Below are 19,618 nucleotides of genomic sequence, written 5' to 3' on the forward strand. Positions count from 1 at the left end.
AGGTGGAAAAAAACTCAGAGGACTTGTCAAACTGATGCCATAATCTTTCATACAAGTTGCAAGTCAATACATTGTAATGTTCTTGAGTTTAACACTATAACTGAAGTAAAAGATCTAATTAATGCACACTCATGGTTTAATAGTACTTAGTACTCAAATTGAATTGGTATAAATTAATAAAAACATTAGGCCATAACGCTATGGTTACAGTATTTTTAGAGCAGTTCAGGAATGTTGCATCGTCACCACCAGTCAGCTGTGGACACCTTTACCCAACCCAACAACTAAAATGAAGGCAGTTTTTATGATCTTTCACAACGAGAAGGTCTACGAGAGTTGTTTTACTGGCTCTCACTTAATGTTTGACTTTTTGTTATAAGCCGCTCCTTCACTTCAGCTGTTTGCTGTTTTGTGCTCGGTATGTAGCATTAGCTTGCATTAGCTCTTGTTCAGAAATCTGCTGGTCACAGTTTTATACATTGCTGTGGTAGGTAGGTGCTAGCTTAAAGTTGCTAGCAGCAATGATTATGTAGGCTATTATGTATTTAATGCTTATAGAATAATGTAAGGGTTGAGAGTAACTGAAATTGATAGCTAAGGTCCAAAGATGTAGAGCGCCGCATGAATGAGTCCTAAAACCAGGAGTAGGTTAGCATTTCTGCACTTCTGGTTTCCTCCTATCATAGTCAATGTTTTTTTTAAATTGGTTTTCAGTTAAATGTCTGACATAAGATCTGTGGTTAACACACGCTAAAAAGATTTTTCATGTTTTGTTCTACAACTTAAAATCTGTCTGTAAGGAGACTACAGATGGTGGATGACAGGTTGTCAGGGACATTAAACGTCATCACGCTGAACACAGAGGTTTACAGTATTCACAGGTGGATTGTGGATGCAAACTAATCTAACTCAAACTGTCCAACTTGTGCATTGATCAATTTATAGTAGAGTGTGTGTTGTACAGTGCAGTAAGAAGCTAAGTGTTGATGATGTTTAAGTCATGTGGTCGTGATGTAGTTAGTTTTATCCTAATGTTAGATTTACTTCTGGTGATTGCATTTATGCTTCAAAAATCATAAAAGTTGTGCTCATCTGTGAAGTTTATCTTGCTGCACAAAACATGAAACTATCATAAACTTGTGTTTACAGAGCTTTCTGCAATAATCCAAAATCCTATTGGCTAAAATCCTATTGGCTTTTTGTCAAGGGAGCCATGGCGATGCTAACTTAGCCAACAAACGTCATACCTACAGTAGTCTATTAGCAAGGCCTGAGTAAGATGTCACAGTTTAAACTAACAAAAAGAGAAATCAACACAGCTGAGCTTAAGGTATCTTATAAAAGCCACTTCAATCCTGACTAAAGTGGTATAAAGAATATGTTAGCATTATCACCATTCACTGTTAGAGGTAGTCTTTTCGACACAAGGTTACGATTTAATAACAATGACCAGATGTAACTTAGGTCATTTTAAATTGAACAGATGTAGGTACTGTGACTATAAGTATTGCTTTTTATTTTGGAGACGGAGGTTATTTTAGCTTTCAAAGCTGAAATATGGCACACCTTGAAACTCCCAAGTGTCGGTGAACTTGTTCCAAAACAGTACAAGTTTTGAAAGCTTTTTTTCTGAGCCAAGTAACTACTGAGACATAGTTGCTAATCAGGCAAGCTGTCATTTTCCATCCATCTGGTCATTATCTTGACTTGTCCTGTGCAGGGTCACTGGGGGCTAGAGCCTACGCCAGCAATAACTGGGTGACAGGCAGGTACACCCTGGACAAGGTGTAACACAGAAAGACATTCAAACTTGCAATCACTCATACGGGCATGTTAGAGTTCCCTGTTCCCAACCAGCATGTATTTAGAGTCCACACAGAAAGGCCTCAACTGGATAATGGCTCCAAACAAGGGACCTTTTTTTACACACAAATGACTCCACCATCCTGTCTTTCTTTCTTTAAATAGTTATTATGATCTCTATTATATTTAACCTTGTGAAATAACAGATAGCTATCTTCCACCTTTTTCTTTTTGCTGTTCGCACAGGCAGCATTACTGTTTACCCAAGTGAGCGAGCATGTAGAGATGACAAACAAAGAAAGATGAAGGACGATAGACAGCGGGAACACAAAAGACGAGGCACGCTGATAAGAAAGGGTAAGAGGAGAGAGAGAGACAGGCTGATTCTCAACATAGCAGCTGTGCGCTCATAAGTTCATACCTTCCAATCCCCCACCGGCATCAGCTGTTCACAACTCTCCTGCAGAGAGAGATAAGCAGAGACAGGAGACAGAAAGAAAAAAAGTTAAAATTGGAAGGAGATAAGTAGTGTGAACTCACACACATATTCCTCACACAGCAAAGGGTGCATCTACTGTTGGAGCTGAAGGCTGTTTGACTTACAGAAGAGCAGCACAAGCTGTGCACTGTAGGTCCAAACCACAGAAACAGAAAACCAGTTTCCCAGAAGCACCTGAGCAAAACAGTATATCTTGTTCAACTGTCTCTGAACATACACACAAATGTATGCTTTATATTAAATTTAGCATTTATATCTCCCTTAACACACACAAAAATCCTACAAATGCATATACTATATGCATTTTAACTTTTTTAAAGGAGTACTCCAGCTATATACAGTAGTAGCACACTGCATTAAGTTAGGATATTCACAAGAGACATAATTTTAAAGGAAAGGTAAATATTGATTAATAAGACTTTTAGTCCCTATTATGCACTCAAAAAATATTTGGGCCTAAAATGTTGACTTTAAGTATTAAAATTACATACGAATTTTCCAACAAATATTTTCATTTTATGATCAGAGTCGTTGAGGACACGTGTGAGCTCTGAGTTTCAGAGTCGTTAGGGCCACTTGTGGATCGTTGACCCAACAACCCTGTAAGGACACTCCCACACAGAGTTTAAAAGCCTGAAGAAGCCTCTTCAAGAAACTGAAACGCGTCCAGTTGCCTATGATGCAGCACTTAAGATTACCATGACCTGGATGACTGAGAACCTTCATCTGCATTCATCAGACCCTGGTAAACACCCATGTGTTCATTTTGTAGTACCAGTTTGAGACACCGGCTGTCTGTTCAAAGTGTTTTTTTTTTCACCAAACCGTGATACCTGATTACCGCTGATGCCATTACTATGACATCATCAGAGGTCATTTTGTCAGACTCCCACCAGAGCCATAGAAGACATGATACAACTGCTTTCATGCCGATGGGTAAAATTGGTGGAGTGCCAAATGCACCTGTTATTCCAGTTTATCTCATTCTAGAGAGGCAGTAAAGATTATTTACTCAAGTGCATGTGGGAGACTGGGAACAAATCAGCAGTAAAAAGAAGGGGAAGATGGTGTTTTATAATACAGAATGAGGAAGAGTGCAGCAACCAGATTCCCCCTGCAGCAAGCCACCTCAACAGTCATCTACAGCTGTAAACAACGATGAGCCGAGGCAGAACATCAGGGCATAAAAATACATTTTTTGTCATCCGGTCAGAGTAGCTAGGGAAAAATCCCTGCGAGCTACTCTGACTTGACTGCCAAAATAGATTTAAAAAAATTCTGAGACACTGATTGACAACAAGCTGGCTTCAGTAGAAGTGACAGCTGTGCCAGTGCCAAGCATTCCAGTATCCGAACACACAATGTTTTTAGATACAAGTCTTATAGAAAATATGTTTTATCTTGCAGTGCTCACTTTTTGAGGAATCTGGTCATGACACTGCATCGAAGGAGAGATGTATTGACATAAAACAGGTTTCTCATTCATTACATAATACATACTGATGTGCTTGAAAATGCATTACATGCTTAAGAGAAACATTGTATGTTTGTTATTTTTCAACACAGCAGTTAAAGTTTACCTTTCTTAACCTGTGTTATTTCAGCACATGTCATTTAAGAACTTATTCCTGCTCTGCTGCCTTTGTAAGGCTCAGAGCAGAGCAGGAACATCTGTAAATCTCAACAAAGAAATTAAGGACATGCACATGAGGTTAGTCAGAACTGTCAGACAGATGGTTTCCACACTGCTTCCTTGTTAAACGTGCACAAGGTCTTAGTTTGTGAGTTCATGTGGGGATTTCTGCAGATATTTCTGAAAGAAAATATGACAGGATTAAAGATGGACACCGTACATACAAAGTTAAAAGGAACAGTGGTGGATTAATGCGAGGGAAAAGAGTAAACAAAGTTACACGTCACACGTAGTTATTATCAGTGAAGACTGGAAAAGAAAGGACAGGAGTACTCTAATGAGTGAACAAAGTCAGGTCAGGGACACACCTATAGAGAGATAAAAATGTCACTAAAAACAACAGGAGCTGAAGCTGCCCTATAAGAATATGACACCTTTAAATAATATTGACTGTACAGTATGCCACTGTATCTTCACCTGAGCACCTGAAGATGTGAGGGAGAAGAAATCAAGTAAATTGATTTCTCATCTCCACTGAAATGTGCAACTTAAAGGGCAACTTCAGTCCCTGAGGATTTCATGCAAATGGATCATTGTGTTCAAAGAAAGCAGAGGTGACAGTACGGTGGTCGGACCAGCAGGTGGCACTCTTCTCTTTCTTATAACTAGCACCCAGTGATACTGCATGTACTGTAGAGGATGTGCAGCAGCTGAGCTCCGTGAGAAGGGAGAGCACTCTTCAGGTAGTGGCATCTATGAATGGCTTGTATCATTTTGGAAAAATGGATCCTATTTTCTCTTAATGAGAGAGACATTCAAAACTGACATGACGGGTGTGCTGTGGAGATGTTTTGGACTGAGTAACATGAGTAACATGACTGAGTGTTTGCCGCTGTGATCTTTTTCTACCGTTGCTGATCTCAGAGTCTCAGTGTCTGGATGCTGCTTTCAAGAATGTAGATTTTGGCCCAGATTTTAGGCTTTTCAAAGCACAATTACCGTGGCTCTAAATTTAATTCATCAGGTCCAGGAGGATCAGTGGACTGACTTGATTAAGTCTGATCCTAGAGATGTTGTGAATGAAGATGCCCAGAGGGGCAAAAAACAACTTGTTTTCTGGCAAAATGACCAATAGCATGTGTGCATCATGTTGAAGGCTTCGATAGGCCACAAAATTGGAATAACATGCATAGAAAACAACTATAGTTATTCCAGAGATTAAGATTTTATATTAATAATACATCAACTCTGTTTATATATGTATATAATAAGAAGATTGTATGTATTATTTACAGTGTAGTATAAAAAGTATTCACCCCCTTGGAAGGTTTACCCTTTTATTGCTTTTATAAATGGAGAATTTACACAAAAAAAAACTTTAATGTCAAAGTCAAAACAGATTTCTACAAAGTATTGTCAATTAATTAAAAATATACAATGTAATATAAGTGCATAAGTATTCACCCCCATTAAAGTGACCAATTGGTACTAGTAGTCTCACAATTAGTGAAATGAAAATCACCCGAGAACAGTGAATGTGTCTCAAGTGATGGTAGTATAAAGACACCTGTGTCTCAAGGTCCGGTCACTGGTTAGTCAGTGTTCCTGGATACAATTACACCATGAAGACAAAAGAACACTCCAAGCAACACTGTGAAAAGGTTACTGAAAAGAATAAGTCAGGGGATGGATACAAAAACATTTCCAAGTCACTGAACATCCCCCGGAGTCCAGTTTAATCCATTATTAAGAAATGGAAGGAATATGGCACATGTGTAAATCTGCCTAGAGCAGGCTGTCCTCACAAACTGAGTGACTGTGCAAGAAGGAGACTAGTGAGGGAGGCTCCCAAGACACCTATGACTACTCTGATTTCACAATCTTTTTTATTAAGATTTTAGATATAAACAAAGAACAAGAAACAACTATTCCCAGAATTGGGTCATTGGCCTTGCAGCATACATTGAGTGTAGTGTAGTATTGAGTATCAGTGAGACGTCATATTTTGGCAGTGGCAAAGAGTTAAGAGTTATACATGCTTCATTTAAAGATAATGGGAGTGTACGAGGAGCACAGAGAACCTCTTAAAACACTCAGCGGGAAGACCATCTGGTCCTGGTAACTTTCTGGATTGTAGTGATGATATCGCTATTGTTATTTCTGCTACGGTTATAGGTGTTTCTAGTTTCTTCGCCAAATCAGGGGGGATAGTCGGAATGATAAGAGGGTCTAGAAAGGCTGCGATTAATGTATCATCTTCATCAAATTGGGAGGAGTATAATTGAGTGTGGAAGTCCTTAAATGTGTTTTTGATTTCAGTGGGTATGAATACCTGTTATAAGCTGTTTAGTCCTTTGTCCTATTAGGAGATTAGCTAATAGTTTCCCCATCTTTTCTCCATGTTCATAGAATGTACTATTGTTCTTTAGTAGTAGCTTTTGCATTTGATGAGTAGTTAGGAGTGGTCTCTCTCCATCTTTGGTCATGATACGTAGCCTCGCTGGATATAGGAGTGATGGCTTAAGACCCCATTTGTAGAGAGTGGACATCACCTCCCGGTATGCCTGCCGTTGTTCTATGACTTCAGGACAGTAGTCTTCTTAGATCACCACTGGCTTCCCTTGGTAGAACAGACCACCTCTTCTCTTTTGGGCCTCTTGAATGATTCTTGAATGATTTCTTCACCTCGTAGCTATGGACACACGTGATTATTGCTCTTAACCTTGCCCCTGGAGCTGGTTTAGCAGTTGGGGCTCTGTGGGCTCGATCAAAGTCCAGGGGTGAAGGGAGGGATCTCTCGCCGAGGACTTCCACCAGGAGGTTAGAAAAAAAGGCTGTGGGCCGGGGACCCGAAATTGACTCAGGTAGACCGAACTATTCTTATGCTGTTATGACGGCTGCGTGACTCGAGGTTAATATGTTGAGCCTTTAGCTTGCTATATTTATCTTCCATGGCTGCAGATTTAGCCCCTATCTGTTCCATTTTATCACTGATCCGTGTCGCTTGTTCCTCCAGGGAGGTCAGGCGCAGTCCATGGTTTGTGACCGCTACTTGCACACAGTCCAGCTTCGCATCGAGTGTTGTTATGGCCAACTTAAATTCCATGGAGAGGGCTGCTCTGTTGTCCAGTGCAGCCATGTTAGCAACTGGGGCGGCTGTGGTGGTGCTGTCCTTCTTGGCCTCTTTTTTTTTAGCTTTCTGTGACATTTCAAGGCTATCTTGGCATGAAAAAGCTTGTACGAAACAAAAAGAAATAAATGCTATCATGTTTCGCTTTGCTATGTTTAAAGAGAGGCTTTGCAATTAGGTTGTTTTCGAAACATTGCGGGAGCCAGAGGAACACACGTCTACCTCTCTGCCGCCATGTTTTCCTCTTCACCTATGACTTCTCTGAAGGAGTAAAAAGCTTCAGCAGCTGAGATGAGAGAAGCTCTGCATACAACAACTGTTGCCCTGGTTCTTCACAAGTCAAAGCTTTTAGGGAGAGTGGCAAAGAGAAAGCCACTGTTGAAAAAAAGCTAATTAAATCGCAACTAAAATTCACCCAAAGGCATATTGGAGACTCGAAGTTCAACTGGAAGAAGGTTCCCTGGTCTGATGAGGCCAAAATGGAGATTTTGGCCATTAAGCTAGATGCAATGTTTGGCAGACACCAAACACTGCACATCATCACAAACACAACATCCCCATCTTGAAGCATGGTGGTGGCAGCATCAAGCTCTGGGGATGCTTCTCGGCAGCAGGCCCTGGAAGGCTTGTAAAGGTAGAGGGTAAAATTAATGCAGCAAAATATAGGGAAATCCTGGAGGACAACCTGATTCAGTCTGCAAGAGAACTACGACTTGGGAGAAGATTTATTTTCCAGCAAGACATTGACCCGAAGCATACAAGCTACATGGAAATGGTTTAAAGCAACAAGGTGAATGTTCTGGAGTGGCCGAGTCAAAGCCCAGACCTCAATCCAATAGAAAATTTGTAGCTGGACTTGAAAAGTGCTGTTCACGTCCAAACCCTGTGCAACCTGACAGAGCTTGAGCAGTTTAGCAAAGAAGAATGGAGTAAGATTGCAGTGTGCAGATATGCAAACCTGATTGAGACCTATCCACACAGACTCAGTGCTGTGATTGAGGCCAAAGGTGCATCTACTGACTTGAAGGGGGTGAACATATAATATCAAACCAGGATCCCATTTATAAAAGCAATAAAAAGGGAAAACATCCAAGTTTTGTATACTGTTAGACTGAACAGTGTATCAGTCTATAAAGTTATGTAGAAAGTAGATTCACTTTGACTAGTCACAAGATTACTTCATAATATATCAGTAATATTAATCAATTACATTTCCATCTGTTGCAGAAGGAGTACTTACTTAACGTACATCTGTATACTTTACTGATAGTAATGTATATTTATATACATTAGATTTTCAAAGCAGGACTTTTACTTGAGAGCGACTTTTCCTTTTTTAGTGTATTGCGATTTTTGCTAATTTTACTTACTAAACGATTAATTCTTCCTAATCTTCTTTTTTGTGACATGTAAAACCTGTAGTTTTACTGCAGTACCACTGTGCAGACACTAGGTGTCCTCTAGCAGCACTAACCAGCAGTTCCTATTGGTCACGTTAGTGTAGATACAACTAAAACTAAAAAATCTGTGCAGGTCCTCTGGAAAGCTTTCATTTTATTTAAATTTATTTTGATTCTAGCTTAATGTTTCCATTCTATATTCTGAACAGTTTTCCACTCAGCTGAACGCCGTGTCCCATGTTGGCTGTGTGTGTTTGATTCAATGTTCTGGCAGTCACATGTTTCCACTCGTTCTGGTGGTTCTGGTAGTTACCGGGATGACCCCGCTGGTCCGACGGCGGGTCTGGCGGAGCCAGTGCCGTGCGATGACATGCCAGCGGTGAGTGGGGCGGCTGGGGGGAGGGGGTTCGTTAAGGGGCACGGGGCTGGCGGGGCTGGCGGGGCATGGTAACCCCCCCGATGCCTCCTCTCCTTTATCCTGCTGTGTTGGAGAGACAAAGCAGCAACATAGTAAACATACAAATGCGACACACTTCATATAGGATTCACTTTCTGATGCAGAAACGATCTCAGAAATGCGCTCAGTGATCCTCTAAACCTTTAAAGCTCCTGAGAAGAGACTCCTGGAGTCACTTTGATTTATTTGTATTCCAGCGTCAGCAGAAAGGTCAAACTGAAGATGTGTAGCATTCCTTTAAGGAACAGAGGTTGTGGGGAGAAACCTGATGGATTAGACTGTCCACGCAACTCTAGGCCAGGACGATGATGCATTCATGATACACAGGAAACACATGAAATTAACGTAAGCTTCTGGGTGGAAAAGGCTTGACTTGGATTTTATGTCTTTAAAAAAGGTGGATGCTAACAGGTGGCTAAATGAGACTACAGAGATTTTAGTGAATATTAAATATAATTACACTGAACACAGAGATTTGTCTTCTCACTAGTCTGTCTTCACAGGCAGACTTTAGCTGGAAACTTTTCTAACTCTAACTTAGCAAATTGTAGATTGATCAAGTTATTGTAAATTGTATATTGTTGTAGGAAGCTTAGAGTGGTGACGTTGAAGTCATGCGACTGTGATGCTTATAGCCTAACATTAGGCTACATTAGTTGCATTTACTGTTCAAACCTTATAAAAGTGTAAGTATCATAAACTTTTGTTTGCCACGGGCCTTGCAATAATCCTAAATCCAATTCAACAATCCTGTAGACTTTTTGTAAAGGGAGCCAGGTCAATCACTCCTGACATCCAGAACTTTCAAATCAGTTTAAACAAATAAAACGCCTGTTTGATCTGAATGCAGCATTAGTCCAACATGACTTGCAGTGAGTCACACCAAGAGTTTTGTGTTTTTTCGTGTTTTATGCCAGGAGGTAATCACTCAGTAACTGCTCTTAAAGGTCACCAATACACTGTTGCACAACACCAGAGCTGCACACTTGAAATGAGCTGGGAGAGGAGAGAGGTAGGAGATAAAAATGCATGTATTTCTCAGCTGAAGTCATCTTTAACAGAAAAATAAAACCAGTGGCCTGTGGAGTTACGCAAACATGTAACTGGATCGATGTGGCAGCAGTCGATGGCCTCGATAATTTACAAGCAGCAACATAATGAGCAGGCCTAATTACCTTTTGCTAGAATAGCTGATCAATAGCAGAATTAGTCATTCATATTGATGTACAGCATATTGAGGCTAACTTCTAATAATAATAATAACAATAACTTCTAATAAGTTCCTGAATCTAAAAAGCTGACCCACTGTGTATATATATATATATATATATATATATATAGTCTATATACTAATATATATATTAAATCTGGACCACAGTGGCCCAACGAGTCTTCAGCTATAGATTTCTCTTCATTTCTATGGCAATCGTGGATTTCATCACAATGCCATTTGTCTTTTACTTTTTATTTATCTGATTGACATAGATAAGCATGGATGCTCTCAATTCGTTCACCACTTACGCTATCAATCATCATCACGTCATCAAATAAAAAGGAACACTACTTTATTACCTTGCCACTAGCGGTGCTTTATAGGCTAACCATACCAACCTGCTCCTGCCCTGCCGGTCCGCACTGATGCTGGAGGAGCAGCAACTTCACTGCTGGAATGTACAGCAGGTGTAATGTACATTTCAGGTGTTATGTACCATTAAAGGGGAAGAATGCAACATTGAAATACACCAAAATGCAGGACTGTAATGCACAAATCAGCAATAACAATGTAATAACAATGGAAACCACAGAGTTCTCATAACCCTCACTCTGAAAACCCTCAGTCTGGAGGGCCATGTAACACTAACACTTCACCTTACCCCTCTATCCCAACAGGAATAAGGATACCCTACCCCTAGACCTGAAAGCACAAAATAGAGGGGTAGGGTTAGGAGGTAGGGGCAACAGGGGTGTCATGATTTGGCCAGTGGCATCAGTCGGTGCCTCAAGAAGAAGTAAGTGGCTTGTCTGACGCGCAAGAATGCTTCCCTCTTGCTTGTGGTTGGTTCAGTATGTCGTCTTCATGCTATTCTGTGAAGTAATGATTTTGCTGTCCATCTGCTTCCCACAGTAATAAAACCAGCCTCCTCATAATTGGCCACACCACACATCTCCCATTCGTTACTCTGTGGTCGAGCACCCTGAATTGACTTTTTCTTTACCACTTACGCAGCTTTTAAGAAAAATAACTAACTCACCTAACTAAGAAAAGACAGTTTGAAAAGTTGAAGGAGTCTTTCTCAGGAACAAATTTGGCCTCTTCAAGTTACTTTTCCATTAAGCAGATCTGGCACGTCTCCACCATTTTTAACATTCCTGCAACAAGTGACTCTCCAACATTCAAGAGCCCTGGATTCAGCCACAACCTGTTGCTTAGGTAATGGATAAGTGGACTGGAATAAGTAGCCTTTATGTAACCACCCACTGCCTGTTCCCAGCTCTGTTCTCCCTCTTTGTGCTCCATCACTCTTTTCTCAGTTTAAATGCGCTTTCATCCCCTCATAACGCTGTTATCAGAGTCATGGTTGGATGAAGTTCATTAATTTCCTCCTCCGCCGGTAAACAAGCACATTGTCTAATTATGAGCCATCACAGCTAATGAGCGCAAACATCTCCATCTTAATGCACCAGACGGCACCAAGAGTTTCAGAGTTGTTCATCCTGTAAATGCTGATCAGCCTGTGAACAGCCAGACAAGAGGGTTAATGGCTCAGAGGACACACACGGTTAGTAAAGCAAGTGGACTGACCATGTCTGAGTCGACTCCGCGCTGCTCCGGCAGCAGGGGCTTCTCCTCCGTGAACTGCTGCTCCTTCATCCCCGCCATCCTGGACAGCAACCTGTAATCAGCAAGGCAACACACACACACACACACACACATTTAAGGTTACACTATCATTTCATCATGCTTTATGATACTGACTGTGGTTGACTTTAAAAAGCAACATAAATTGCTTTTGCATTGCTACTTATGTCTGACATGATGATGGCAGTTCAGTTCAATTAAATGGAATGAGGCAGTCTTTCATGGAGTCATTTCACAAACTCACATTGTGAAATTATGGAAGGAATCAGATTCCTGATTGAATGTTGTATTGAACTGGGATAATTTCAGCAGCTGACAGATGAGAAACTGACTGGAAACAGAGGAAATGGAATCAAGATTGAGGTGAGCTGAGGTGGAGCAGGTGAGGTTTTAGGTTACTGGGAGTTAACATCACAAAGAGCCTATCATGGTCTTCACACAGCAGCACTCTGATGAAGAAAGCTCAGACAAGGCTCTACGCAACAAGGTGAAAATCTCACGCCAAGTTCGTGGTTCGTGCACGGCCCAGGACAGGTAAATTTAAAACCACCCACAACATTATTGGCAGCCATCTACAGAGCCAGGGGCGCAACTACCTACTTTCTGAGGGGTATGCAGACATATTATAGGCGCCCCCCCCCCCCCCCCCCACCACCACCACCACCCTTTTTTTCTATTTTCTTCAATGTTTCACACACTTTTATTTTTCATATTTCAGCAGGTGATCAGCAACAACAAAAAACAATGTAATAACATGTAGCAGTGGGTCTGTATTGCAAATATGACATTATGGCATCTAAACAACAGTTTTTATATGTTTCAGTGTTACCACTACATTGTTACATGGCGTGCCCTTGCACTCGCCCATTTATCAAGAATGGCATCAAATGAAATAGACCGTGCCACACTGTTTTCAATTGAGATCACTGCTAATTGGGTCAGGCGATCATTGCTCATATTCGAACGAAGGTATGTTTTGATAAGCTTCAGCTTACTCTTTTGAAAGGTAACACTCTGAAGTTTTTCCCCAAACTGAAATAATCACTGTAAGTGCTACTACCATTGAGTAATCTAAGTTGGAACACACTGAAGTAGAATGTTTTTATTCTCGCCTGAATTTTTTTTTTGCAATCAGATGCCTGCTCCTCCTCCTCGTCCTCCTCCTCCTCTTCCTCCTCCTCCTCCTCCTTCCCATCATTATTCATACCTTTCATACATTTCCAAATGTTTTTAAATTAACTCAATAATATCTCATAAGAAACAAATCTCTATCTGTCACTAAATGAAATCATATTCCTGGCATCTAAATACTAAGTAACGTTTTGAAAGAATAAAGAACGTGTTTCAGTATCAGATCCTTCCTCCTCTCCTGTCTCTGCTGTCCTCCTGCTGTGAGCCTGCACGTTAGAGGGAGGGGCTGCTTGTCTCAGTCAGCAGCGGTATACGAGAGTTTGCAAGGTATTAGATTTGTGACAAACTATAGGATTAACGATTAGATGACACACAGACAGCTTTCTTTTTAGCTTGTTTAACGTTAGCTGCTCTGCCCCGTGCTGCGACTGTGAATGCGGAGACGGAGCAGATTAAAATATCGTGCTCTACATGTTCACGTTAATGCATGTTGAACAGGTGTACTGATAAAGTTTTGGTAAAGGTTTTATTACACTTTACTAAATAGGAGCATTGACAGGAGCATCACTACAAACATGTTCCTTTATTTTTCTTGACATGATCTGTAATCAGTACACAGTTGCAACAAGACAACAGTAACCTGTCGTTTTACTAGTAGTAGCTTTAGCTAACCTGAATATTTACAAGCCTCCTCTTGATACACTGACATAACTTACCCACTGTCTTTCAACCACTTAGAAAAACTTTTTTTCATTCCCTCAAAATCTTTATCCTTCTCCCTCTTTCTGTTTTGTGCCCCCGAGAGCATTCTCTTCTGCCTCTCCATCTCTGCCCCCCGTCTGTCATGTAAACAACACGATTCAAAATGGGGAAAAAAAAAAAAAAAACCGCGCTCCAGCGCGTGCTCGAGGGGGCGCGCACTGGAACGGCTATAGTGTGTTGTGTGTGGGAGGGGGCGTGAGGAGGGGAGGTGAGGGAGCGGAGGGGCGCCTAATGACATGCCTCTCTGTTACTGATCATATCATTGATTTACACATGCACAAACAGCTGTTAAATACATAAAATGCCGACTCAAATTTTTTTTCCCCCCATCGCTTTGGCGCCCCCTCTAGCGCGGCGCCCCTATGCGCCGCATATAGTGCATACCCACTTTTTGCGCCACTGTACAGAGCATAAGTAATATCACTGAAGTAAGGTGTCTGCACAGAGCCAAAGGACACTAAAAGACAACACCCACCCAGCCACAATCTGTTCACACACAACACATTTCTCTTTACACTCCTAGAGATCAAAAACTCTGCAGGGAACCTTTAATATTTCTAGAATTCATAGAGTCTGTCTGGACACACAATACAGTAATTAAGAAAGCAGTTTGTTTTTTTTCCTGCAGGCCTGAAATTAATTTGATCCTAAACAGCAACACCTAGGATGTTCATATCAGTCTCTGAGGGGTGAAATCCATAATGGAGAGAAGCAACAGAAAAGTTTGGACTGACCAGTCATCTTTATTTCCAAAAGTTCAGGCCCAGTATCTACAGGAGCACAGTTAAGTGATGTCCTGTTCTAGTTTGCGAGACTACAAAGACGCACTCGAAATTTGAGTCGACATAAAAGCTCACTGACTGAGATTACTCTGTCTGTAGTACACAGGCTACTGCCCCAAAGATAACAAGAGGACTGAGGCTGTATTAAGGCCTAATTAAACTTTGAGGTCACAAACACACACAGCCAAAACACACAGCTATACACAAGGACACCAATATACACCAATGCATCAAAACACACACGCACAGTGGGGTCAGACTGCGTCAGAACAATAACACTGCTCGATGATGACATCAGTCCACCAACGCTGAAACACAGGAGAACACAACACAAACATCGCTCGACAAACACACACACACACACACACACAAGGTGACTTCCATTCATATATACAGCCTAACCCAAACCCTAAACTTGACCAGGACCTCAGAAATCACATTTTTCCACATTAGGACCAGTCTTTGGTCCCCATAAGGACTATTGGTCCTGACATGATTAGTGTTTACACCAGAAACGGTCACCTATAGGTAACAAAAAAGCGTACACACACACACACACACACACACACACACACACACAAATTAAATGTAACTTCTTTTGATGCTTCCTGTACATCACCTGACTGAAGTACAATTGGACTTATTACTTCGAATCACTACCTTTTTCTTTTTACATTACACTCTCAGGGACTTCTACTTTTAAGGGCTAATGGGAGTATATGTTCAGATAACAATCACTACACAAATTACTGTAATTATGGTTATTGCTCTGAAATACCTCCAATCAAACCTTTGTTAAGGACTGTCTCCCTTCATTACTGTCGCTACACCTGTCAAGTTTTCAATTTTCAGTTAAAAATGAAACCAGGACAGATGTTAACCACTCAAATCAACAGTGCATTTAATTTATGAACGGTCCAGTTTTTGCCAGAGGTGTTCATTTATGAACAAATCCTTAGTTAACGAATGATCAGCTCCCTGGCCTTGGAAATAATGCTAGCTTGCTAGTTAGTCGAGAAGTGTTTAGAGCATACAACACACACATACACACAAACTGGTTTATTGGCTCTAGCAATTTTACTCTTGTGCTTTTTTGGTTTTGTAAAGGTGAATAAAGATTCAACCCTCTTAAGCCTTTGATACTTGCTATCACATGCTACAGCCCCATGCACACCACTTACTGAAAACATGTAGATGAGTCCAAAGCTTTACAGGCCTACTGTGCCAAGAACAGTTGTTAGGCTATGATTGGACAACAGCTGGTTGGTTGCAGGTTTTCGTTTAACTGGCAATTTATAGCTACTAATAAAACCCTTAATTGCTTTGAGGTTATTGTATATACTTTAGCTAATGCTAGCCAGCAAACAATAACATAGGCGTGTTAATAGCTAGCACTCGATATAACAGGGAGGGGCACTCTTTTATTTTGCGTACTTTGTCTAATCTTACTTCATTTCTTACCTCAGAATGAGTTTCTTTTATAATTTAGTTTTTCTTACATATATGTATATACATATCCAAAGGTGCACTGTACTGTACTGTTACGCCACCCATGAGTTTTTCAACTGAAGGTCCTTTAACAGCACAAACATTTCTTTCACTTCCACTGAACTATGGCAGTAACAGACATCCAGAGGGAAATATCTATAAATAAGGGCAAAAAAACCCCAAAAACTATCTCTGTAGGTTAGACATTTTCTGTAGTTTGAGTAGCTGACCTGTAAAGGGCTTGCAACACCTTGACAGTGGTATCAACAGTAAACACAACACCTCTCTGTATCTTCCCTTCTGTCTCATTCCAACACTTTTCTCTCCATCCAAACTCATCTGTCCTCTACTGTTCTGCCTGTCCTCTCGCTGGCAGTTGTTCAGCATAATCTGTGTTTTATCAGACACTCTTAAAGAGACAAAGCCCAGATGCCACTTAACAGTCGCCCCCAGCAACTGACGAAGTGTGTGTTTGTGTGTGTGACCCTAGAGTGTCAGAGCCAAAACTTACCAGGGAAAATCCACCCTCAGAATTATACATCATCCCATAGCAGATTTTTAAAGTAAAGCTCCACCTGTCAGAGATAATATGTGACTAATCTGTGCCACTGCTTGGTAACAAGACACAAGGTGACGTTTTACCCAGAGATGGAGTTGGCCTCGGCCTTTGTATCCAACTGAGCTGAATTTCACCATGGAGCATATAGCTCCAAAGTAGGCAATGTGTTCAAATCATCCTCAAAAGCCTTGTTCATGCATCCAACGCTTTTAAAAGGTTTTGAAAACATCAAGGTTAAATTTTGATTTAAACCTGTATTGGTTTGTGTGGCCAGTTGGGGGCAGCAATACACATTAGCATATAACCACCAAATAAAGTTGACATGGTGAACATATTAAGAAAAAGCTTCCCACCTACACATTCAGACACATAGAAGTGTTAACATTTATTTGAAGTTGTGTGTGTTTTAACTTATACCATGGTCCGGGTGAATATTCAGTTCTGATTGGCTAGAAGGTGTCAATAACTTTTAATATACGGATACTTCTCGAAGTCCTTAAGTAGTTCCAGTGAAACTATCTTTTCACCATTCTAAGTTAATGTACTATAGCCTGTGGAAATGGGTGGCATTAATATCTGACTGCAGACACCTCCATGTTTGAAAAACATGAACTAACAAAAAATATGAATATCTTATTTACAACAGAAAATGTTGTTCTGCAGTGCATCTACATGTGAACACCACAGGATGGTGCTTGTAACACACAAGCAGCTGAAAATGTGTATTGATTTGGGGACGAGCAAGTCTTGTTGTTTAACAGTGCAGTGTCGTATCATATTTTATGTTTGTCTAAAGGACGCAATGTCAATGATATTGAATCTTGCTAGCATAATATTAGCTTTCTGGCTAACAGCTGAGCCAAAGGGTTCAATGAGCTGAGCGGACTAGTTTATCTCACGTTGCTAAAGCTGTCTAAGATCCGTAAGATCCGTGGTATGCCTGCCGCTGGTACACTACATGTTGTTTTGGGAACGGTGATATACAGTATGCCATTTTGGGAGTCACTGGCAATCAACCTAATTAGTCATTTAGTTATGAGTATGTTTGAGGGGAACTGAAGAGATGTTAATATAGTAGTTTCAACATGTATGGGTTTGTCTCAACTGATTTGTCACAATAGAATCAGTCCTGATCCTGAAGGTGACTATGCTGGCCTAATTTGTATTGCTATAGCTTTTTATTAATAGATATAATGAAGAGGCAGAATACCCCAAACTTCAAACTGCTTGATAGTAAAAAAAAATTGCATAACTTGAAGTCAAGCTTAACTAGCAACTCTTTTCAGCATGACTAATCAGTTTTTGACTGAACTTAATTTTAAGAAATTTACCAACTATTCTGTACCAGCTTAAGATTTTAAGCTAACTGAGTGCCTGCTTTTCATTCAAATTGACAGTTAAAAGTACATTAAGTCATGCTGTCACAGGTTTGCTGCCAACACACATGCCATTGAAACTTTAGAATTGACCTAATGGTTTGATTTTTCTCCTCTCCGCTCTCTTTTTTCTCCTTCCCCTCGCCCTACGCCCTTGCTCCCTCGCTCCCATCGTGACCAGTTTATTAAGTGGTTGAGAGTGACCTTTCTGAGGCCACGGGACCAGAGCCATGAGGAGTATTATTATGAGAACAGAGAACAAACAACACCACCTCTCTTCCTCCTGTTCACTCATTTCATCACTGCCTGCCTGCTGTTTTCCTCTGTCATCATCACTGTTCTTGTTCATCACCACTTCAATGACCTTTTATCCCTTCATGAAAATAACAAATGTTCATATTGGTATAGAACAGGATTACCTGTTGAAGATCTCAGTATCAACAATGGGTTCAGGCAGAAGTAGAGGAAAGCCGGCTTCTTATTTCCTGTCAGCAACTGTACCTGACAGATTTATTAGCTGGAGCAAGCTAGCTAGCTATTAAGCTAACATGAGCTCCATGATATGTTTGAGGATATGGACTAACTATCCGTAACAACAGGCAGTGTTTCAGGTAACCACTTTGGCTGGGGTTGCTAGAGTATTAAATTCCTCAAATATATTTTTAAAAAGAATGACAGTGCCTCTGGTATTGATCTCTGCGCTCTGATATATCCAGTAGTGGAATGTAACTATAGAGACATTTACTCATGTATTTTACTTTTTTCAAAATAAAATGTAAATTGCATAAAATAATGTAGGCTTAATTATTTTCTTACACTTGCATTTGAAAGTAATGCTCTAGTTAATAAGCTAGTAAGATGATGAACATGTTTGCATTTGCAGCTTATATATGGGCAGACAAACATACTTGCGTTATCACATCTTCCCTTATAGCTCAACTTTTCATTAATATAGAAAAAAAAAGTGTCACAGTAAATATAATTATAGATTGAAAAACATGCAGAGGAGGTGGAGATATTTTTCGGCCCTGCAGTTTGTTACACTCTTTGCTCTGTGCACGTGGTAATTACTGTAGACGCTGAGGGAAAATGATAATTTTGATCATTTCCTCTCTTCTCTATGGGCTATGATATGAGCCAATATAAAATCTAAACTAAGTTAACGACCTGAGATTCAGAAGTTAGATTTTGGTAGATGACTGGAATAAACTTGTTGCATCCAGCTCTTTGTCTCATGGGATAGCTCCTGGAGGACATCAGAATGACTACACGGATGAGGTGATGGTTTCAACTGGCTGCGACAAGTGGTTGTAGAATAACTCTAAAGTGCTCTGCTCCTTCTACTTACGAAGAATGGTTGTAAATGACGTGTAAAACAGCAACATGTGATCAAGTCATAGAGGTAGAGAGGACCTTACTGAAATCGCAAGATCTAATTCTGGACTCTTCTTTCTGGAATATTACTTGACTTGTCTTTTTGTACTGTATCTACCTTTTGTATTTTTCCATTACATACTGTATACAGTACATACAGGATGTAGGCAGTATATGATTTTTTGTTCTGTTCTCGTTCTATGTTAGCATCATGTATGTGACCATGTAAAGCAGTTCGACCATGTTCTCCTTATACGATCTGTTGTACTAGACTGGAAATCTGTTTGGTTGCTTAAGTATTTGCATTTGTATGTAAAGAGGACAATTATACATTGGGATTAATGTGATGTCGCAGGTGCTGCTC

General features: G+C 40.4%; 1 protein-coding gene across 4 annotated transcripts in view; it reads right to left on the reverse strand.

Moving 5' to 3' along the window:
• The window catches only part of ndrg4 (NDRG family member 4), a 66,206-nt gene that overhangs the window by 22,966 nt on the left and 23,622 nt on the right, over positions 1 to 19,618 (reverse strand). For 3 of the 4 annotated variants that reach the window (XM_084364812.1, XM_084364811.1, XM_084364813.1), the window contains 3 exons: positions 11,726 to 11,816; positions 8,779 to 8,946; positions 2,225 to 2,263 (listed from right to left, as the gene is read on the reverse strand). In XM_084364812.1, the coding sequence (XP_084220938.1) occupies positions 2,225 to 2,263; positions 8,779 to 8,946; positions 11,726 to 11,816 (298 nt within the window). The remainder of the gene's footprint in view (positions 1 to 2,224; positions 2,264 to 8,778; positions 8,947 to 11,725; positions 11,817 to 19,618) is intronic. The other variant, XM_084364814.1, reaches the window with a different exon arrangement.

The sequence above is a fragment of the Pagrus pagrus genome (assembly GCF_965226575.1).
Source record: "Pagrus pagrus genome assembly, chromosome: 10".
Classification (NCBI taxonomy): Eukaryota; Metazoa; Chordata; class Actinopteri; order Spariformes; family Sparidae; genus Pagrus; species Pagrus pagrus.